At 34.5% G+C, this 24016-nt stretch overlaps 2 protein-coding genes across 2 annotated transcripts; both read left to right on the top strand.

The window, feature by feature from the left end:
* The first annotated feature begins 827 nt into the window (after window positions 1-827).
* LOC135158430 (tripartite motif-containing protein 3-like) lies at window positions 828-4531 on the top strand. Its single transcript, XM_064115442.1, has one exon. It carries the CDS (start codon window positions 834-836, stop codon window positions 2661-2663), a length of 1830 nt encoding a protein of 609 aa, XP_063971512.1. The 5' UTR covers window positions 828-833; the 3' UTR covers window positions 2664-4531.
* Window positions 4532-11158: 6627 nt separating this feature from the next.
* Window positions 11159-17629, top strand: LOC135158446 (protein PML-like). Its single transcript, XM_064115443.1, has 2 exons — window positions 11159-11279; window positions 13958-17629. The coding sequence occupies exon 2, from the start codon at window positions 13968-13970 to the stop codon at window positions 15798-15800; it is 1833 nt and encodes a 610-aa protein (XP_063971513.1). The 5' UTR covers window positions 11159-11279; window positions 13958-13967; the 3' UTR covers window positions 15801-17629.
* Window positions 17630-24016: the final 6387 nt, after the last annotated feature.

A 24016-nucleotide genomic window follows, 5' to 3' on the forward strand; every position in this document is an offset into this window, starting at 1 on the left:
ATTATAAAATTATGGATGAAATAACAAAGATATGATAAGCAGCCTACTCCACACTGTGGAATTATGTTTTTTTTTTTATAGAAAAACAAAACCAAATGAATGAATTATTATGAATGATAAAAATTACCTTACTTACGACACATTGATATACAGATTATAATTATAATTTTTTGTTCCTTAATTGTGAGCTCAATATAGTGATGTCATGCTTGCTTTCAATCGATGAATTTAGGCTTAATGTGGTAGATTTATATGATTTTATCATATTTTGATAACATTTTGATTTTTCCGCTTACTTTATATTCATATTAACGGAATTTCATATCTGAAAAGACAAATTTCAGTGGTCAGAAGGTGGAAATTCATTTAAATGTAAGAACGTATATCCCGGATTTTTTTTAATGAAGGAATTATGTTGTACCCTTATACACACACACACACACACATATATATATATATATATATATATATATATATATATATATATATATATATATATATATATATATATATATATATATATAAAATAGTTTAAATTTTATACATATATACATTCATATAATAATACAAATTCATTCATCTTCTTATCATGATCATATGTTATCATTATCATTATGAATAAATCTAGAAATAAATGCTGCCATACCCTTCTTTCGTTTATTTCCAAATCGTGTGTGTCTGTGTTTTTAATGGGGGGGGGGGGGGGGGGGAGTGGCAGCAAATTCCTTCTGCTTCTACAGAGGGACGCTCCAGAGACGAAAGAAAGACATTCTTTTCCCTTCTTATGAATTCGTTGTTTTTATTTTGTTTTGTGATTATGTAGATTTAAGGTCATGGCTGAAGAATTAAAAGACACGATTGCTCAGAGTCTGGAGTGTCCTGTTTGTCTGACTACCTTCACTGATCCCAAGATCCTGTCTTGTTCACACACCTACTGCAAGGTCTGTCTGGAAAAGCTCTTGGAATCCCGTGCTTATGATCAGATGATCCGATGCCCGGTCTGCAGAGATGATACCCAGGTACCAAATCTAGATGTCAGCAAACTACCGGCAAGTCTAGCTTTAAGGAATCTTATAGAGGACGTGAAAAACCAACAGCAAATTTGCACGAATTGTGATTCCGAGGATAAGCCCAAAGCTGTTGTCTACTGCCAAGACTGTGGCAACTATCTATGTATTACTTGCCACAATATGCACTCTCAGTGGAAAAACTTTGTCGGTCATCAGATCATAGCCATGAGTGAGATCTCATCCGGAAAGGTGTCAATACGTAGATACCGGAAATGCAGGAAACATCCGAAAGAAGATGAAGAATGTTTCTGTTCTAATTGTAAGAGATTCACATGCTTCAGGTGTGTTGTTATGGAACATACATACCAAGGACACCAGGTCATCGAGTCAGCTGCTTATGAAAGTAATCACACGAAGACCATCGACGAGCTTACATCCAAGGTGGAGAAGAAACAATCTTGCTTTCAGAATTACATCGATCTCATTGATGAAGAGCAGAAGTGCGTGGATGATGCTATGAAGCATTGCACAGATGACATCAACAAAGCATATGATGAAGCAGTTCGGCAGTTGACGGAGAAGAGAGAAATCCTACTTGGTGAAGTCAAGGGAAAGACTGAAAGAGTAGAGGAAGCCCTGGAAGAAATGAAGAAATCAACTCAGCAGCGCATCGATCAGTTGATGACCATTGCTGAGATGGTAACCAATAGAAGAAATGCACCAGTAGACATGGACACTTTGGCTGTGTATGACACTTTATGTGAAGACCTACAAGAGGCCTTAAATCAGGAAAATCCTGATAACGAGCAGCCGAATAAAACATGTAGGAAGGCGAAAAGTTCCAGTTTTGAGAGAAATATCGGAAAGGACGAATTAGGTCTTGGTAAAATAATTGAAGTTGTAAAGAGCATTACTTTGCCTACTAAAAATAGCATGAATGCCATGATAAACACACCAGATGGTCGGATGGCTGTAGGATGTAATCCAGGTGGCGTGAACATCTTCTCTGCTGATGGTCGTCTCAAGCAGACAGTCCTCAAGGATGTTAAGATCAGTGCATTAGGTTTCTTCTCTGATGGTCGATGTGTTGTAATTGATAAATCAAACACTGTAGCACTGTACACACAAGACTACACAAAGTTGAATGTGATGTTTAAGACTTTGAATAAAGGTGAAGGTGGGATTTCTAAACTCACTGTTGATAGTGATGATCTGATCTATGTTAACTACAGGAAACCCAAGAAGATCCAGGTGTTCTCATCAGCAGGTGGACAGGCAATCAAGGAGATACCATGCCACGGATATGTGCCTTGGCAAATCACTTCTTACAATGATTCACTAATCATTAGTACAGATAATACTGTACGATTGATAGACAAAGAAGGTGATGTAGTGGATACATTAAAAAAAACAAGTAATACTTACCTATACGCTGCCGTGTCACAAAGCAATACAATCCTGATAGCCACAGTGAAGGACGATGAACGTTTGGTGAGCATTGATGAGTACACAGACGAGCTGAAGCACGTTCGGAACCTCGTTGATGAGTACAAGATTGAGAAGCCTAGGAGAGATTGGTATTATCTCCAGCAGTACCGATCAGGAGAGATCGCCTTCTGCACTTCTGATAACCTCTATATTATGATCACATAAAATAATGGATGAGACCGCAAGAAATACGTCGTATAATAAAATTGTATACAGCGTTAAAATTGACTTTCTAGATGACATAAATTTCTTCATAAAGTTCTTCAACTTTCCTAGAAAAAATCCAAAATTATCAGTAACCGGCACTTTCGCTGTGTCTTTAATTTACGATGCTGTCAATTAAGCTCATCAGAAGTTAATAGAAGGTGGATATAAACTTTGACATAATGGTTAAAAGTAGTCCAAGACATTATTAAAAAACAATCTGTTTTCAGATGTCTCGGTATTTTCTTATCCAATCCCGACCAAATTGAATTTATCTGACTGATTTGTGGAAAATGTAATAAATGAAATGAATCAATAAAAATACAATAAATGAATTCTTAATTGATAAAATTGTATTGCTACATTCATGCCAATATATCAATTTCAAATGCAAACACAATTTAATGTAAAAGATTGAAGACGGTGACATTTTAAATATTATTCATGTACAGTATGGTTAAACAGGTTGCTTAGAATATAAAGAAACATTTATAAAGATATAAAAAATTAATGGATGATTTACAACTTCTAAATTTACAATTTAGAAAACATATGGACCTAGTTCATGAAACTTATACATAAGTTTAATCAAGTATTACTAAACATTCTGTCGGAGTTTCAAGTCACATGACTAAGGTCAAAGGTCATTTAGGGTCAATGAACTTTGGCCAAGTTGGGGGTATCTGTTGAATTACCATCATAACTCTGTAAGTGTATGGATCTAGTTCATAAACTGGGACATAAGAGTAATCAAGTATCACTGAACATCCCATGCGAGTTTCAGGTCACGTGACCAAAGTCAAAGGTCATTTTAGGTGATTGAACTTTGGCCATTTTGAACGTAATTATTAGATAGCTGTAATAACTTTCAAAGTTTATAGATATAGTTTATAAAATGTGGATATAGGGGTAATCAAGTATTACTGACAAGTCTTAGGTCGCATGATCAAGGTCAAATGTCATTTATTGTCAATGAACGTAGTATTGTATCATTATATGAATGGTGTTTTTGTGAATATTTTTTTTCATAGTAGTTTTCAAAGCCAGCACCGCTGCTATATTGAATCGCGCGATGCAGGTGAGACTGCCAGAGGCGCTCCACTTGTTTGACTGGGGGTGCTGATGTAAATTTGGCAAGCGAAAAAAAAGTTTCTTTACAAAATGTAGGTGATTACATTTCTCCATGTTGTCACACCTTCCGGAATTCCAGGGGCTGCTGCCTATGGAGAACAATACACGCAGCACCCCCAAGGAAAATATTGGGGGTGCTTCAGCATCCTCGGCCCCCCTGCTTTCCAGGACCATGAGAGATAATCATTTGACGCCAATATTATGGAGCAGCAGTGGCAGTTTTTTCGAGCAAAATATTCACAACACATGTTTCTCTAAACATGTTCTAGGGGAGTTACTCAATTGCCCCCTCTCGTTCTCTTAGTTCTTATATTTTGTATTTTGTTATCTAGTTTGTGTTACGCAGGCGTATCTTGCTCCTCGTCGTTTTTCAGGGGTTTTATGCTTATATCATTAAGACAGTTTGTATATATTTGTATTTTGTACATTTCAGTTGATCATTTCTATCGATTTGTACTTGTCGGAGAAAAGATGTACAATGAACAAGAATAAATTGTATCATGTATTCAATTTACTTGTAGCAGTTATAATCATATTTAAAAAAACAAAATATTTAATCTTGCAGTTGCCTGCATAGAGTTACACATGTGGACTATGCATTCTCCATACTTAAAATGGTATGTACATTATGTAAAACAATAGAATTTTGTCAAAATCAGAAATGAAATAACAAAGTTATGGCTTTTCAAAATTTTCATTATGCATTTTATTCCTATATTTGTGAAACAGTTCATGAATATGGTTTGAGTGAGTTTACTATCACTTTATACTTTTTTGTATTTTATTATGAATAATTATAATTATCATTTTATATATAGTTTATGTCTGTAGAATATTTAAAATAATTATGATTGATTACTGAAAGAATGTGATGTGCAAGAAACACATCGTTTGTATAATGTTTATTTTCTTGTTTGTAGTCGGTTTGTACAGGTAGAAGAAGAGGTGTACAATGAAAAAAAAGAAAAAAAAAAAGGATATAGATCATGTGTTCAATTGACTTGTAACATAATATTCTCATATTAAAGCAAATATGTAATCTTGTAGTTGCCTGAAAAGAGCTATTAGACATGCCTTTAAAGGACTATGAGTTCTCCATGCAGACTGAAAAAAATATATGATCTGAAGTAAAAGAGTACACCTGTTTATGTAAAATAGGATTTCCTCAAAAACCCGAAATGAAATGACAAAATTATGGATTTTCAAGTGTTGCATTATGCATTCTACCGGTGAAACAGTTATGAATGTCATCATGAATATGAATATGAAGTGAGCTGACAATGCCACCATACCTTTTTTATTATGAAAATTTACAAGATTCATTTTTTTCTGCTCTTATAAATAACAAATATGAATGATTAATGATCAAATATGATGTATAAAAACAACATCAAGGTAACTCGTTTTGGGAGATAAAGACATATTTTATACTCTTATAAGCAATGAAAAATTAACAATTCATATTAAAAAAAAAAAAGTGAGAACATCAGCTTACTTGCAGCATCATGACTTGACATGCATAGAATGATAGAGATAAAATGTCAAATTCTGTCAACTTCCTTAGTTTTCATCAGGTTTCATCAGGTTGAAAAAAATGTTCAGTGATTTGCTTGCTCAATTTGATTCCATTCAATTCATGTTATCATCAGCCTGAGCCTTAAAATAGTTGAAAGATGAAGGTTTCATTTAACTTTGATTTATTAACCGTACATTATGTTTACCTGTATCCTTCGATATATATAAACATTGTAGAATCTTGACTTGTTGGAAAGACCAAATTAATTCATCATCTTTAGTAGATAACTCTCTCTTGTCTCTGCTTTCATACATACAAGGCTGTTTTTGCCAAATCACATTACTTGAATATAAATTATAATACATCAACAATAAACCTTATACTAACATGAAAAGAGAATGCAAGATATAAATGTATTATGTATATTGTTATTGAACTCTCAAAATTATAAATTGCTTGCCATGTTGTTTACGATGCTACATTTATTTAGTTATAACAATACTGCAGAGGTGAATGGATTCTATTGCTGATTTAAATGGAAATCAAAATGAGTGTTTTAGAGTAGACTATTCATCTTTTTTATCACTTTCTAGAAATTAATTAGTCAATAAAATTGTCTTATTAAAAAAAATAAAACTCAAAGTTAGTTATGCACCTGAAAATTTGATTACTCAAAATAAATTTAGATATGCATTTGTGTCATTAAGTCATTTACTGAACATTCCTATTTATCAAGTATTCCGACTAGTTTTCTTTCCTCTGCTCTCTCTCTCTCTGTCTTTCACTCTCTTCCTTTCCCCTCTCCCATCTTTCAATAAAATCTCAATATACCTTGCACACTACATGTGTATATATCATTGGCGTATATAGTCAGAAACATAAGTCTAATTCTTTAAGATGATACATAATAAAGGTCATGATAATTATTGTACGAGAATTTTGCTTTCGTCTTTTGTTAGTTCAAGAGTTAAATCAACAAATAAGGGTGACGGAGAGAGAAAGAGAGAGAGAGAGAGAGAGAGAAAGAAAAGGGGTGGGGCATGATATATATATAGAAAGAAGGAGGGGGTAGAGAGAGATGGAGAGAGAGAAATAGGATTTAAAAAACATAATGTGAGAAGGAGGGGGGGGTTCCTCTTTTGAAAGAACTCTACTACAAAGAACTTTTAGGCATTGATCAAACAATGGTAAATATTTCACTAATAGAATCAATATCTAGAAGTTTTCAATCAGTGAAAGTGATATAAAATCAAAATACAACAGAATTCTGATGAAAAACATACTGTTTATCAAATATATTTAATTCGTCAGAAAAAAAAGTTAAAAATATGTAGAAGAATTGTAGTCTGGAAGAACCCGATTCTACATTTTAAGTCTTGAATTATTACTTTCAAGCTGTAGTGGACAAGGACAAATTTCCAATTCAATCAACATTTGAGATTACTAAGACGAAAATACTGTCCAAAGACACCATGTTTCTGGATGATGATGTAAGTGAATGTAAAATTAATTATCAATTATTAAGATACTCTTCATGATAGGTTTGATTAGTACCTCTGGAGAGAAATCATGAAGGAAAGAAAAATGGTTTCAACTGTACACGATCATGCCAATAAATATGGGAGTGTTATTACTATATTGGAAATAAATACTGAATTGAATTGAATATATTATTCTTCTCAATATTATTCCATGTTAGCTTTGATAATATTTATTTCTTCCTACCTGCCGTTTGAATGTAGATCATCATTCTGAATATATGAAATTAACTCCAAAGTCCCAAATAACTTCTCACCTGAAAAACCCAGTCCCTCTTGCCTTCGTCGAAAACAACTCTCTCTTGAGGAGAGTTTTTTTTTAAGGACACCTGCCCTAGAGTCTGTGGGAGTACTAGAACCTTTGTGAATTGGAGGAAGATCAGATCAGGAATCACCAAATGGTCTGCCTCCTCCGATCCTGTACCAGAACTACACACTGGTTAGTGATCTTAAAGGTTTTCATCACCAAAGATGAATCCTCAACACTGGACACAAAGAGCAAGTTGAGAGGCATTTGGTGTCTCACTGGTAAAGCGGCAGACTGATGCAGGATCATGCAATCTCTGGCCTAAGATGTAAATATAACCTTCGGCAAATGCCAGGCAATCATTTGAGGATTTATGCTATAATTGAGGATTATTTTCATTATCATTATTATCATTATATTCATAAATAGATGAAAATACCTCCGGTTCAAATATGAGTTATCCTCTGGGAGGGGTGTTGTATGATCTATTTTAAGCTGTTTCTCGTTATCTTCCTATGCCAAAAAAAAATCATTGGAGTGCTTGCTTCTGGTTGGAGCAGTACTGGGTTGGAGGGGGGCATTTTATCGTATGATCCTCAGTCTTCAGAGCTGTAGAAAGGCCTACGTGAGAAGCTATGATCTGCTACTGTTATGTAGCTATCTGCATGCTTCTGCTACCCCAAACAGACTGAACCAGAGCGCTTATCTTGCAGAATCTTGACAACTTGGTTACAGTTAAAAGACATGACTGATAACTGTAAAGAGATTCATCTGATTGGTAGAATTCAATTCGAACAAATTTTCCTCTTTTCACAATCAATTAGGTTTTTTTTTACCCGTGATCCTTCGCCTACTCGTTTCAGTAGGCTTCTTCACACTAACGCTGACTCGACGTAGATGGGGGTAGTATCGGTAGCGCGAATGTCCGTGAGAATGGGAATGTACGGAGTAATAAGTTTATATTGTCCAGCGTCTTGTTCATGAATGTGCCTGGTTCTCATCTGGATGTAAATGACCGGTATTTTGTGTATTTATTGTCATCTCTGGCTAGGATCTGGCTCTTATTCCAATTTATCGAGTGATTCCTTTGGGCTACATTGTCACTAATAGCAGACTTAGAAAGGGTTGATTCAGCCTCCTTCTTTCTTGATCTTGCAAGGCACACTTCACAAGAAAAAAAAAATGCCCGAATTGATTGTGAAAAGAAGAAAATTTGTTCGACATGACGGATTTACTTACCACACATTACCATGCTGTTTATTTAAACCAGGTGGCACTGACTCATTAGAGTATTATGGTGATAAAGTCATTCAGGAAGATGATAGAATGTCCTCACAGTCCCCTGCATTAACAAATCAACAAATGTCAAGAGTTTTATACCATTCTGATGGTATTCTATAAATTGAATCCTGAGTGCATTGCAGCAACATTTACTTGTGACAGTCGTACAGTTCATTACAAATGAAAATACGAGATGATCCGGGGGGGGGGGGCGTCAAATGTATTGCCGTACACACGCTAGGCCAAATTATTTCCAAACACCCCCTAAACGAGTTTTTCTCTGTGTGCAAAATAGACCCCCTAAACAAGTTTTTCGCGGGTTTTATGTACACATTATGGCCCCTAAACAAGTTTTTCGCGGGCTTTATTTACACATTATGGCCCCTTAACAAGTTGTCGCCAGAATATGACCCCCCGGGAAAAGCTTGGGGGAAAAAACATACCCTAAACAGTTTTGGCTAGTCTTAAAAAAAAAAGCTTTGGAAAAAACATACCCTAAATACGTTTGACCCTGCGATTGATCATTGACCAATCTTTCAAAACTACCCCTTTAAAAAAAAAAATTTGTGTTTTTGATATCCTTAACGAGTGCACGCGCGGCCCGGGATCAAAACTGAAAAACCTTTTAAACGCGTTTTTTTTTATCAAGCGTGTGTACAGCAATATATTTGACTGCCCCCCTCCCCCGGATGATCCGAGCACTCAGTCGTTTCGCTCCCATTGTAAGAAAAGGTTTCTGAAAGGATTATGGATAGAAAATACAACAATCTGGTTTAGCATTGATACTTCATCAACAAAGTTATAATCACATTGATAGAAATGTGCTAAAATGCCAAAAGGAAATAGAGCAAACTTAGATGTACAGTATGCCTAAATCATTTATCACTTACAGTGCTCTGAGTCAAAAAGTGATATTACATACTACTTGCCAGTGATTTCTCGAAGAATTATATATATCGGTTAAAGGGATGGTCCGAGCTGAAAGTATTTATAGCTTAATAAATTAAGTAGAAATCACTGAGCAAAATGCCGAAAATTTCATCAAAATCGGATAACAAATAACAAAGTTATTGAATTTTAAATTTAGCAATATTTTGTGAAATCAGCCGTTATGAATATTCATTAGGTGGGCTGATGATGTCATATCCCCACTTGTTCTTTTGTATTTTAGTATATGAAATTAGGTTTATTCAATTTTTTCCTCCAAGAACTAGAAAAATTGGATTGACAACTGATTTAGTGCATTTTATATTTATTCCTGCAACTTATTTCATTACAAGGGAGACATATCATTCACACAAGTATGAAGTAATGAAAAAATATGATTTTATGCAATAACATAAGAAAACGGAAAGTGGAGATGTGACATCATCAGCCCACCTAATGAATATTCATGACGATTCATGTTTTCACAAAATATTGCTAAACTTTAAACTTGAATAACTTTATTATTTGTTATCCGATTTTGATGAAATTTTCGGCATTTTGCTCAGTGAATTCTACTCTATGTATTTAGATATAAATATTTTCAGCCCGGATCATCCCTTAAATAAATATAGTCTTGTCACATACATGCACGAACGTTCTTGAAAAATGAAATTATATGATTGAGCTCTCGCTCGCGTCGTTTGCGTATATAAACTTGTATAAATAAATATTTCTGAAAGGATATGGTGTGAAAATTCTGACCTATTTTGAGTCATTAAAAGCGTAATTCAGAATTCAATTGATCAGACTTGCAAACCCAGTGGCGTAATACACCAACAATTTTGAGGGGGCTCGATATAGCGTATTGCAAAATAGTAATTTCGACATTTTTTTATAAAAAAAATCCAAGTTTGTGATAGATTTTGACATAATATTCAGAAAATAATATCACATTTCACCCTTATCGTTTTCCTTTTCTCTTTTTTTTCTTAGGTTGTGAAAGGGGGGGGGGGGGCAAGAGTCCCTCATCTTTACATCAGTGCGAAAACCTTCATAAATACTGAAGCATTCGATCGCTCGCATTGAAAGTACATGAATAAATAGTTTTCAGATATTATTACATTCCTGCACATTCAATTCCAACTATACCGTTTAATTCCCAAGAAATTTGTATTAAAGCACTTTAAAATTGCGACATTTATAGTCCATTTTAGTCCTTGCCCTCGCCGAGGATCTCACATTGTCACTAACTTGTGCCCCTTCAAGATTTACCTCCCCTTAAATATATAAAGACCTTTCATCCCTTCTGTTTTGCTTCTTAATTTTATTTAGCTTATATCACCACTGCCCTTCCCTTACCCATGCATGTTCAATCCTGGATCCACCCCAGGGGAGCATTTCATATCGCTGTTTTTATCCTACAATATTACTCTAGTATCAGTGCTTTTTATTGTCAGCCAATCAAAATCGTGGAAAGTTGTTAGATCTGACAAGTTGTCAGATGTGACAGCCTGTCAGACATGAAATGTTGATGAAATGCTATCACACGATAAAGATTTGATTTGTTTCATTATATTTCTCGTGTTTATTTTTTTCAAATCTCCTTTTCTATACATTAAGTCACAAGCCGATATGAAAAAACAAACAATAAGGTCTAGAGTCATGTGATCATAGGTATACTAATAGGACAGAACACCACCATCGTCACGTTCATTATTTTGATATTGATGTCAAAGAACTATTTGATATAGCAAAGGTCGGTGGAAATTCCCCGTCACTTGAACAGACAGCATAGTAAAACGTAAAATTCGTTCACGATCATAGATCATAATTGTGATATGCATAACTGTGTGTGGACATGGCGGAGGACTGAGACCAATAATCTTGCCTTTATATAGAACGAAATCAACTTCTGGAATTAACAGATATAGACAAAGGTGAGTAAATTGAACTATTCTTGTATTTTGTTAAGTGTAGGCATAATTGGCGCACATTGAGAATTCGTTAGTAATTAGCAAGATGAAATAGTGGAGAGGAAATTCCCTTACGAGATAATTATAATACATTAACTTTTTGTCAACCCGGAAGTGAAAAAAAAATTAAGTGGAATGGAACTCCTAGTGGACTTTTTGAATAATCAATTGGACAACATTCGTCTATCCTATGTACTGTTTAGGGGTTAGAACAAGTTTGTAACATTTCAGCACTACTCAGTATAAATTATACTTTACATTTATTGTTTGGAGGTTTTACATTTTGTATTAAGACCATATATTTCACTGGAAAATTTGTGCCATTTAGACTAGTTTTTATTTAGAAAAAGCATGAAAATAGTGACTACCGCCGTTACCTAGAAAAGTCAAGTTATGGCAAATAATTTGACCAAAACTTGAAACATTATGCACATGGTTTAGTTACCTCGGGTTTCCTCTGCAGATTTATTCTTAAAAGAAAATCACAAAAATTGTACCTTCTCCTTACATTTTTATCGTTTGCAATAAGACATGAGTAAATGAATGAATGAATAGATAGATAGGATGAATAAATAAATAAATACATAAATAAATAAATGTAACATAAGCATAAGATGGAATTGGTAACTGTTACATTGTAAACCCTGTTATATTTGAAGTGATAATTGATCAAGAATTATAAGCTAATTTTATAAAAATGATCCAATGTATTGATAACAATTAGCATGAATCATTGATTGAGATAAACAACATTATACAAGTGATGTAGCAATGTTGTCCCAACACCCCCTCATTCATTTATGAATCAATTTAGTAATAATCTACCGTATCCAAATAATTCCCTACTTTATTGTGAGTTTACTAATACTAAATATTTACATGCTTTAATCACATGCATTATGCCTATCTCCGATTTCATCATCCTATATGTTTTATCCGAAGCATCCGAAGCATTGATCGACACCAGATAATGTATCTCGCCGTTTTGATATAATAACGTTATGTCGACATGGCAAGATAAAATATGTCGCCATCTCTTCAAGTCGATGGCACTTAAAATCAATGTAAGTTTGCAAAGGAAGTATAAAAGTACAACTCCGACACCCTCCTTATTGCAATTGAATACAAGTTTGTATACGGGGGTTGGGGAATCTGTATCCATATCCTGCTTGCTTCGCCTATGCAGCATAAAAGACATAAAAAGACATTTTGATATGCGCCGTAGAAGAACAGCATTATTACTGTATTATTATAACTATTGAAAATGTCAAAGGTCGGTGGGAATTCCCAGTCGCTAAGAATAGATTAACGAACCGTTCGTACACAATGATAATGGTATTATTATCAGGGAAGTGTTATAGATTATGATCAGTTTACTAAATAGGCCTACGCTAAGAGAACCCAGCTTCTATTCATAATTCGGTGCATATTTATACTATAAAAAAACGATATCATTTTGTACATAGGGGCAGTCTGCATAGGGGGAAAGGTAAGTGAATTAACCCTTTTCAGTCTAGTCTAGTAAAAAAGAACTTGTGTATATTGTGTTCTCATTTTACATTGATGAAAGTCAAATCATTTTTTAGGATGTCTCCCATATCCGACATGGAATCATAATTTACTTTGGACTGAAAATGCTAGGTATGTGTATAGATAGGTCATCTTTGTCACATTGAGAAATGTTAATAATTCTTAAGATGAAAATGCATATGCAAGCATTCATGCTTTCTTAGCAATCAGGTAAAATTCACTACCATTTACTCGCTTATATATTTCTTACGAAGGGGTAGGGCTGAAAAATCATGTATATTTTCATTTGAAAAGATAAAAGCCATTCAGACAAACAGAAACTGAAAATACCATAAAAGCTAGAGATGAATAGGAAAGCTGGAAAAGGTATTTTAAAATTATGGATGAAATAACAAAGATATGATAAGCAGCCTACTCCACACTGTGGAATTATGTTTTTTTTTATTAGAAAAACAAAACCAAATGAATGAATTATTATGAATGATAAAAATTACCTTACTTATGACACATTGATATACAGATTATGATAATTATAATTTTTTGTTCCTTAATTGTGAGCTCAATATAGTGATGTCATGCTTGCTTTCAATCGACGAATTTAGGCTTAATGTGGTAGCTTTATATGATTTTATCATATTTTGCTAACATTTTGATTTTCCGCTTACTTTATATTCATATCAACGGAATTTCATATCTGAAAGGACAAATTTCAGTGGTCAGAAGATGGAAATTCATTTAAATGTAAGAACGTATATCCCGGATTTTTTTTTTAATGAAGGAATTATGTTGTACTCTTATACATACATATATATATAATAGTTTAAATTTTATACATATATACATTCATATAATAATACATATTCATTCATCTTCTTATCATGATCATATATTATCATTATCATTATGAATAAATCTAGAAATAAATGCTGCCATATATCCTTCTTTTGTTTCTTTCCAAATCGTGTGTGTCTGTGTTTTTAATGGGGGGGGGGGGGGGGGGGTGGCAGCAAATTCCTTCTGCTTCTATAGAGGTACGCTCCAGAGACGAAAGAAAGGCATTCTTTTCCCTTCTTATGAATTCGTTGTTTTTATTTTGTTTTGTGATTATGTAGATTTAAGGTCATGGCTGAAGAATTAAAAGACACGATTGCTCAGAGTCTGGAGTGTCCTGTTTGTCTGACTACCTTCACTGATCCCAAGATCCTGTCTTGTTCACACACCTACTGCAAGGTCTGTCTGGAAAAGCTCTTGGAATCCCGTGCTGATGATCAGATGATCCGATGCCCGGTCTGCAGAGATGATACCCAGGTACCAAATCTAGATGTCAGCAAACTACCGGCAAGCCTAGCTTTAAGGAATCTTATAGAGGACGTGAAAAACCAACAGCAAATTTGCACGAATTGTGATTCCGAGTATAATCCTCAAGCTGTTGTCTACTGCCAAGACTGTGGCAAGTATCTATGTAATACTTGCCATAATATGCACTCTCAGTGGAAAGACTTCGTCAATCATGAGATCATAGCCATGAGTGAGATCTCGTCAGGAAAGGTGTCAATACGTAGATACCGGAAATGCAGGACACATCCGAAAGAAGATGAAGAATGCTTCTGTTCTAACTGTAAGAGATTCACATGCTTCAGGTGTGTTGTTATGGAACATAAAGACCAAGGACACCATGTCATCGAGTCAGCTGCTTATGAAAGTAATCACACGAAGACCATCGAAGAGCTTGAATCCCAGGTGGAGAAGAAACAATCTTGCTTTCAAAATTACATCGATCTCATCGATGAACAGAAGAAGTGTGTGGATAATGCTACAAAGCATTGTACAGATGACATCAACAAAGCGTATGATGAAGCAGTTCGACAGTTGACAGAGAAGAGAAAAATTTTACTTGGTGAAGTCAAGGGAAAGACTGAAAGAGCAGAGGAAGCCCTGGAAGAAATGAAGAAATCAGCTCAGCAGCGCATCAATCACTTAACGACCATCGCTGAGATGGTAACCAATAGGAGAAATGCACCAGTAGACATGGATACTTTGGCTGTATATGACACCTTATGTGAAGACCTACAAGAGGCCTTAAATCAGGAAAATCCTGATTATGAGCAGCCGAATAAAACATGCAGGAATGCGAAAAGTTCCCTTTTTGAAAGGAACATTGGAAAGGACGAACTAGGTCTGGGAAAAATTGTTAACGAGCTTGTAAAGAGCATTGCTTTGCCTACTAAAGATAGCATGAATGACATGGTAAACACATCAGATGTTAGGATGGCTGTAGGATGTAATCCAGGTGGCGTGAACATCTTCTCTGCTGATGGTCGTCTCCAGCAGACAGTCCTCAAGGATGTTCAGATTTGTGCATTAGGTTTCCTCTCTGATGGTCGATGCGTTGTAATTGATAACTCAAACACTGTAGCACTGTACACACCAGAGTTCACGAAGTTGGATGTGATGTTTGAGACTCTGAATCACGATGAAGGTGGGTTTTCTAACCTCACTGTTGATAGTGATGATCTGATCTATGTTAGCTACAGGAACCCCAAGAAGATACTGGTGTTCTCATCAGCAGGTGGGAAGGCAATCAAGGAGATACCATGCCAAGGATATGAACCTTGGCAAATCACTTCTTACAATGATTCACTAATCATTAGTACAGGTAATACTGTACGATTGATAGACAAAGAAGGTGATATAAAGCATACATTAACCAAACCAAGTAAAACTTACCCATACGCTGCAGTGTCTCAAAGAAATACAATCCTGATAGCCACGGTGAAGTACGATGAAGGTTTGGTGAGCATCGATGAGTACACAGACGAGCTGAAGCACGTTCGGAACCTCGTTAATGAGTACAAGATTGAGAAGCCCATAAAGAGAAATTGGTATTATCTCCAGCAGTACCGATCAGGAGAGATCGCATTCTGTACTCCAGATAACCTCTACATAATCACATAAATAATAGATGAAACCGCAAGATATACGCAATGACTGTATTAGAATTAGCATTTTGAGATGTAAATGTTACCATGTGAGTTCTTCAACTTTCTTAAATGAAACACAGAAATTATCAGTAATCAGTACTTTAACTGTGTATCATATTTTGATACTGTCAATAATGATTCAATGCCAATGCACTCACATACAGACTGACAACTTTGACATGTGGTTTTAAGTAGTCCCATAGACAACGCCAATGAAGAGTTTTTCCAGATGTTATGTAATCACAAGGGGTTGTATTCTGATAATTAACCGATTCTAAACTACAATTTTAACCACATTTCTATGGAATACTGGATTCATTTTACTTCTTTTTTTCATCTTGGAAATTATCATGTACCAAAATCATTAGTGTCTAGATACATACTTTTTAATTTTCGTATTCTTCCCATTTCATGACTCAATTTTTGGACAACTTTTGGCAGCAGGATAAGAATAATTTTCAACTGGTAATGTTGACAACTGGCATTCCATACAAGTGTGGTCTAAGTTAACTCGGGTTTAACTAAACCATGGCTTAGAATACGACCCATACTGTTTTTTTTTAAATCTAACTCAAATCTAATTGAATTTATATGACTGATTTGTGGAAAATCTGATAAATTGATTGAACCGTATTGCTACATTCGTGCCAATTTATATGTTAATTCCAAATGCAAAACAAAAACATGAAAAAGATTTAAGAACCTCCTAATGATCAACAGTGGTATTTTACACTCTTAAAAAGGTCGGGCAAAAAAGGTAAACTTTTTAACCATCACTGGGCAACATACTGTCCACAAACTATTGGTTAAAATCTGTTCAAATTAGTAAAAAAAAACAAATAATAATTTTGCTTAATTGGATAATTGCCCAGAATATATATAGATATATTTTTTACCAACAAACACTACCCAACAGAGTGGACAGTATGTTTCCCAACATTTTAAGTTTGTAGTCAGTATACAGTAGCAGTCACTTTTCAGAGGCCTAGGTCTATCCTTGAAGATCAAAGTCTCAAAACCACAAATTTTGGTGAAAATGTCCCTGACCCCCAGACATGCCAACCTTCTACAAAAAAGTATTTTTTGACAAAAAAAGAGTATTTTTAAAAATTTGTTTCAATGTAACAATCGCCAGCCTGTTGTAGTGAGATTGGTGAAAAACATGTGAAATGACTTGAAAACATTTTAAACATGTGCTCATAGGCAAGAAATTACTTGTTGTTTTCATGCAACAAGTTACTGGCCCGACAGTGATTTTTACCGATCTGGGACTGTCGGACCGGCACTATAGTGTCGCGCGCTACATACTCCATGATCGGAAATTCAAATAAAGAAACTAACAAATCATACAAAAAAGTATTGACGTATTCATAGCAAAAAAAGAGGAACAAATACTCTAAAAAGGGAATGGTTGGCATGTCTGGATCCCCCTATCCCTTCTCCCAATATTGTTCAAAATCAACCTACAATTGTACTTTTAACCAATGCTTTGGTAGGTTATTCTGAGAAATCCTTGAGTGACGAGTTCATGGAATATTAGTATTTTGATAAATTTGCCACATTTGTCCAGAAACATTTGATATATTTTTTAATTATAAATGTTTGATAGAGTGAGTTACAATGGAGTTTTATCTAACATTTCAGTTTTACAAAGATGTGATGTATTCATTTATTAACATTTTTTTCAAGAGGATGTCCAATCAACATACGAGTTGCATTCCCTTGCATTGGGGTCCTTCCTATTAAAACAAACAATCAAATATAACCTATACATGATACAATATAATTAACATACATGTTTAGAAATAAAAATATATATAAATAAAAATAATAAATAATACTATAGGATTTGTATAGCGCACGTATCCACCTTGCTAGGTGCTCAAGGCGCTCCTATATTACCCCGGCTAAGCTAGTCTAACGATTCTGGTGCGCACAGCTTTTTTGAGGAATTACTTCCTGCCGGTACCCATTTACCTCACCTGGGTCGAGTGCAGCACAATGTGGATAAATTTCTTGCTGAAGGAAAGCACGCCATGGCTAGGATTCGAACCCACGACCCTCTGTTTGAAAGGTGAGAGTCAGAACCACTAGACCACGACGAGCCCGTGCATATTTTATCGCGCTCTATCATTAACAGTTTTATTTCCTTTAAAAAGAGGCTGTTTGAACGCATTTTTTTTTAATGCAATGATTCCATATCTGAAAGCCACAAAGAAAGATTGAATTTATTTTTCAGTCGATTCTATTCTTCAGAATGCCCCCAAAAGAAAGGAAGTACATGGAGCTATTTTTGTTTTGGACGAGATCGTGACTAGAATTAAATTCATGTACAGTGTGGTTAAACATGATTTCTTAGAATATAAAGAAACATTTATGTAAATATAAAAATTAACTGATGATTTACTAAACTTCTGATGCCGATAATGCACTCTTAAATATGTTGGGCAACATACTGTCCACACAAAAACTGGTTATAACTTTATCAAATTCTGGGTAGTTTTAAACCAATAATGTGTGCTTTGGTTTGAACTACTCAGTATTGGTTGAAAACTGCCCAGAGTTGGATAAATTTTGTAACCAATAATGTTCTGTGGACAGTATGTTGCCCAACATTTTAAGAGTGTGGAGCAGCGGCGACATTTTCAGATGAAGGGTCTATCCATACGCCCATGCTTTATGTAATGTATATAAAACTTGTTGGAGGCTCGTTGTGAAGAATGGTCTGTTGGAATATAGCCGTGTCTCAAGGAAGAAATATAATGGCTGCTCTAATAGTGAGAGTTTTTCCTTGAAATGTTGTTACAGTCGTTTATTCATTTCTCAATTTTACATACACAGATTCTCTCAATCATGTAACTGAATATTTAAATGAAATTATATTATTAAAAAAGAATTTGTATATATTTATACATTTTGTACAATACAGTTGATTTCTATCAGTTTGTACTTGTAGGACAATGTGTACTATAAAAAAGGAAGAAATTGGATCATGATTGTGTTCAATTGAATTGTAGCTTATTTTCTCATATTAAGCAAATATAATGATCTTCTTGTCTGCAAAATAAAATAGTTATATGTGTTTACAGGACTCTGCATTCTCCAAATAATATGATTAGAAGTAAAAGATTTTCTTCACATGTAAAACAATAGAATTTCATCAAAATCAGAAATGAAATAACAAAGTTATGGCTTTTCAAATTTTACATCATGCATTTTATCCCGTTATCTGTGAAACAGTTCATGAATATGGATTGAGTGATCTGACAATCACCTTATACTTTTTTGTATTTTATTATGAAAAATTATAATATTCATTCTAGTTTCTGTCTGTATAATATTTAAAATATGATTGATTACTGACCGAATGTGATGTGCAAGAAACACATTTTTTGTATAATATTTTTTTTCTTGTTTGTAGTCGGTTTGTACTAGTAGAAGAAAAGGTGTACGATGAAAAAGAAGGAAATAGATCATGTGTTCAATTGACTTGTAACATAATATTTTCATATTAAACAAATATTTAATTTTGTAGTTGCCTGAAAAGAGTTATAAGCCATGCCTTTAAAGGACTTTAAGTTCTCCGTGCAGACTGAAAAAATATATGATCTGAAGTAAAAGAGTACATCTATTTATGTAAAATAGGATTTTCTCAAAAACCTAAAATGAAATGACAAAATTAGGGATTTTCACGTGTTGCATTATGCATTCTACCGGTGAAACAGTTATGAATGTCATCATGAATATGAACATGAAGTGAGCTGACAATACCACCATATCTTTTTTATTATGAAAATTTACAAGATTATTTTTTTTCTACTCGTAGAAATAACAAAAATGAATTATTAATGATCAAATGTGATGTATAAGAACCACATTGGTGATCAAGCTAACTTGTTTTGGGAGATAAAGACATAGTTTAAACTCTTATAAGCAATGAAATAATTATATCAGCTTACTTGCTGCAATATGACATGCATAATCAATATAGATAAAATTTCAAATTCTGTCAACTTCCTTAGTTTTCATCAGGTTTTGAGGAAAATGTTCAGTGATTTGCTTGCTCAATTTGAGTCCATTCAATTCATGTTATCATCAGCCTGAGCCTTAAAATAGTTTAAAGATGAAGGATTAATTGGGCTTTGATTTATTATCTGTATATATGTTTACCTGTATCCTTTCATATACATGTACATGAACATTGTAGAATCTTGACTTGTGTGAAAGACCAAATTAATTCATCATCTTTAGTAGATAACTCTGTCTTCTCTCTGCTTTCATACATATGGCTGTTTTTGCCAAATCACATTACTTGAATATATAATCAACAATAAACCTTATACTAACATGAAAAGAGAATGCAAAATATGAATGTATATATATATTGTTATTGAACTCTCAAAATTTAAAATTTGTTTGCCATGTTGTTTACGATGCTACATTAATTTAGTGAAAATAATACTACAGGTGTGAATGGATTCTATTGCTGATTTATATGGAAATCAAAATGAGTGTTTTAGACCTGCATTTAAAATGTTTTTATCATTTTCAAGAAAATTGTCTTATTAAAAAAAAAAAGAATAAAGTTAGTTATGAACCTGAAAATTTGATTACTCAAAATAAATTTAAGTATGCATTTGTGTCATTTACTGAACATTCCTAGTTATCCAGTATTCCTGCTAGTTATCTTTCCTCTGCTCTCTCTCTCTCTCTATTTTACTCTCTCCCTTTCTCTCTTTCATCTTTCAATAAGATCTAAATATACCATGCACACTATATGTGTACATTATTTGTATAGTCAGAAACATAAGATACAGATACATAATAAAAGTCATGATAATTGTACGAGAATTTTGCTTTCGTCTTATGTTAGTTCAAGAGTTAAATCAACTAATAAGGGTGACGGAGAGAGAAAGAAAGAAAAGGGGTGGGGGTATATAGAGAGCAAGAGGGTGGGGCATGATATATAGAGAGGGGGATAGAGAGAGAGGGAGAGAGAGGGGGGGGGGTAGAGAGAGGGGGAGAGAGAGAAATAGGATTTAAAAAACATAATGTGAGAAGGAGGGGGAGGGGTTCATCTTTGGAAAGAAATCAACTACAAAGAACTTTTAGGCATTGACCAAACAATGGTAGATATTTCACTAATAGAATCAATATCTAAAAAGTTTTCAATCAGTGAAAGTGATATATAAAATCAAAATACAACAGAATTCTCATTAAAAACATACTGTTTATCAAATATATTTAATTTGTCAGAAAAAAAAGTTAAAAATATGTAGAAGAATTGCAGTCTGGAAGAACCAAATCGTACATTTAAAAGTCTTGAATTATTACTTTCAAGTTGTAGTGGACAAGGACAAATTTCCAATTCAATCAACATTTGAGATTACTAAGACGAAAATACTGTCCAAAGACACCATGTCTCTGGATGATGATGTACGTGAATGTAAAATTAATAATCAATTATCAAGATACTCTTCATGATAGGTTTGATTAGTACCTCTGGAGAGAAATCATGAAAGGAAAATGGTTTCAACTGTACACGATCATGCCAATAAATATGGGAGTCTTATTACTATATTGGAAATAAATACTGAATTGAATGGAATATAATATTCTTCTCAATATTATTCCATGACAGCTTTGATAATATTGATTCCTTCCTACCTGCCATTTGAATGTAGATCATCATTCTGAATATATCAATTTAACTCCCAAGTCCCAAATAACTTCTCACCTGAAAACCCCAGTCCCTCTTGCCTTCGCCGAAAACAACTCTCTCATGAGGAGAGTTTTTTTGAAGGACACTTGCCCTAGAGTCTGTGGGAGTACTAGACCCTGCATGCTTTGTGAATGGGAGGAAGGTCAGATCAGGAATCACCAAATGGTCTGCCATATCCGATCCTGTACCAGAACTACACACTGCAAGTGATCTTCAAGGTTTTCATCACCAAAGATGAATCCTCAACACTGGACACAAAGAGCAAGTTGAGAGGCATATGGTGGCTCACAGGTAAAGCGGCAGACTGATGCAGGATCATGCAATCTCTGGCCTAAGATGTCAATATAACCTTCGGCAAATGCCAGGCAATCATTTTAGGATTTATTCTATAATTAAGGATCATTATCATTATTATTATCATTATAATCATTATATTCATAAATGGATGAAAATCCCTCCATATACTCTGGCAGAGGTGTTGTATGTCCTGTTTCAAGCCATCTCTCGTTATTTTCCTAAGCAAAAAAAAAAGTTAGTTTTGGTTGGAGAGGGGGGGGGGGGGGCATTTTTTTATCGTATGATCCTCTTCAGAGCTGCAGAAAGTCCTATGTGAGAAGCTATCTGCTTCCGATATGTTGCTATCTGCTTCTGCTACCCCAAACAGACTGAACCAGAGCGCTTATCTTGCAGAATCTTGACAACTTGGTTACAGTTAAAAGACATGGCTGATAACTGTTAAGAGGTTCATCTCATTGGTAGAATTCAATTCGAACAAATTTTCCTCTTTTCACAATCAATTAGGATTTTACCTGTGATCCTTCGCCTACTCGTTTCAGTGGGCTTCTTCACACTAACGCTGACTCGACGTAGATGGGGGTAGTATCGGTAGCGCGAAAGTCCGTGAGAATGGGAATGTACGGAGTAAAAAAAAATATTTTGTCCAGCGTCTCTGTTCATGGAATGTGCCCGGTTCTCATTTGTATGTAAATGACCGGTATTTCTAATCCATCTTGTGTATTTATTGTCATCTCTGGCTAGGATCTGGCTCTTATTCCAATTTATCGAGTGACTCCTTTTGGACATCATGGTCACTAATAGCCGACTTAGAAAGGGTTGACTCAGCCTCCTTCTTTCTTGATCTTGCAAAGCCTACTTCACAAGAAAAAACAAAACACCCTTATTGATTGTGAAAAGAAGAAAATTTGTTCGACATGACTGATTTACTTACCACACATTACCATGCTGTTTATTTAAACCAGGTGGCACTGAATCATTAGAGTATTATGGTGATAAAGTCATCCAGGAAGATGATAGAATGTCCTCACAGTCCCTTGCATTAACAAATCAACCAATGTCAAGAGTTTTATACCATTCTGATGGTATTCTATAAATTGAATCATAAGTGCATTGCAGCAACATTTACTTGTGACAGTCGTACAGTTCATTACAAATAAAAATACGAGATGATCGGGGGGGAGGGGGGTCAAATGTATTGCCGTACACACGCTAGGCCACGCTAGGCCAAAGTTGTCGCCAGAATATGACCCCCCCGGGAAAAAGCTTGGGGGAAAAAAACATACCCTTAACAGTTTTGGCTAGTCTTAAAAAAAAAGCTTTGGAAAAAACATACCCTAAATACGTTTGACCCTGCGATTGATCATTGACCAATCTTTCAAAACTACCCCTTTTATATATATTTGATATCCTTAACGAGTGCACGCGCGGCCCGGGTTCAAAACTGAAAAACCTTTTAAACGCGTTTTTTTATCAGGCGTGTGTACAGCAATATATTTGACTGCCCCCCCCCCCGGATGATCCGAGCACTCAGTCGTTTCACTCCCATTGTAAGAAAAGGTTTCTGAAAGGATTATGGATGGAAAATACAACAATCTGGTTTAGCATTGATACTTCATCAACAAAGTTATAATAACAGTGATAGAAATGTGCTAAAATGCCAAAATAGTCCAGTCAATATAGGGTTTGACCCACCACTAATTGCAACACGAGATATTCCACTGCAATGCTTTCAAGGAAGGTCCCCTAAACAACATACTAAAAGTCCCAAGAAATCCAAGCAGTGGAAATTTATGAAATTTGCATATTATGCAAATTAGCCATAAAAAGTAAGAAAAATAAGGAAAATAGCCCAAAGATTACAAATTGAGTGTCCAAAACAATTTAATTTGAGCGAAAATTCATGATAAATAACTGTATTCAATGTTTTTTGTCAAAAGTGCAAAAAAAAAATCTACCTCATTTGCATAATATGCAAATAAGCATCCTTATATGGAAAAATGTGTAGGTATTGTGATTTTTCTCTCATTATCTGCTTGAAAATTTCATTAATGTTGGAATTTACATGCTGCTATTACTAAGGACGTTGAATACATTTGCATTCAGCTTAGTGTCTGTAGTGTAATTTGCATATTATGCAAATAAAAGTATCTAACATGTTATAAATATTCAAG

Source organism: Lytechinus pictus, chromosome 2 (assembly GCF_037042905.1).
Source record: "Lytechinus pictus isolate F3 Inbred chromosome 2, Lp3.0, whole genome shotgun sequence".
NCBI classification, from domain to species: domain Eukaryota; kingdom Metazoa; phylum Echinodermata; class Echinoidea; order Temnopleuroida; family Toxopneustidae; genus Lytechinus; species Lytechinus pictus.

Bases quoted from the DNA above. Each gene is read 5' to 3' on its own strand.
- LOC135158430 (XM_064115442.1), top strand. From the start codon at position 834: ATGGCTGAAGAATTAAAAGACACGATTGCTCAGAGTCTGGAGTGTCCT.
- LOC135158446 (XM_064115443.1), top strand. From the start codon at position 13,968: ATGGCTGAAGAATTAAAAGACACGATTGCTCAGAGTCTGGAGTGTCCT.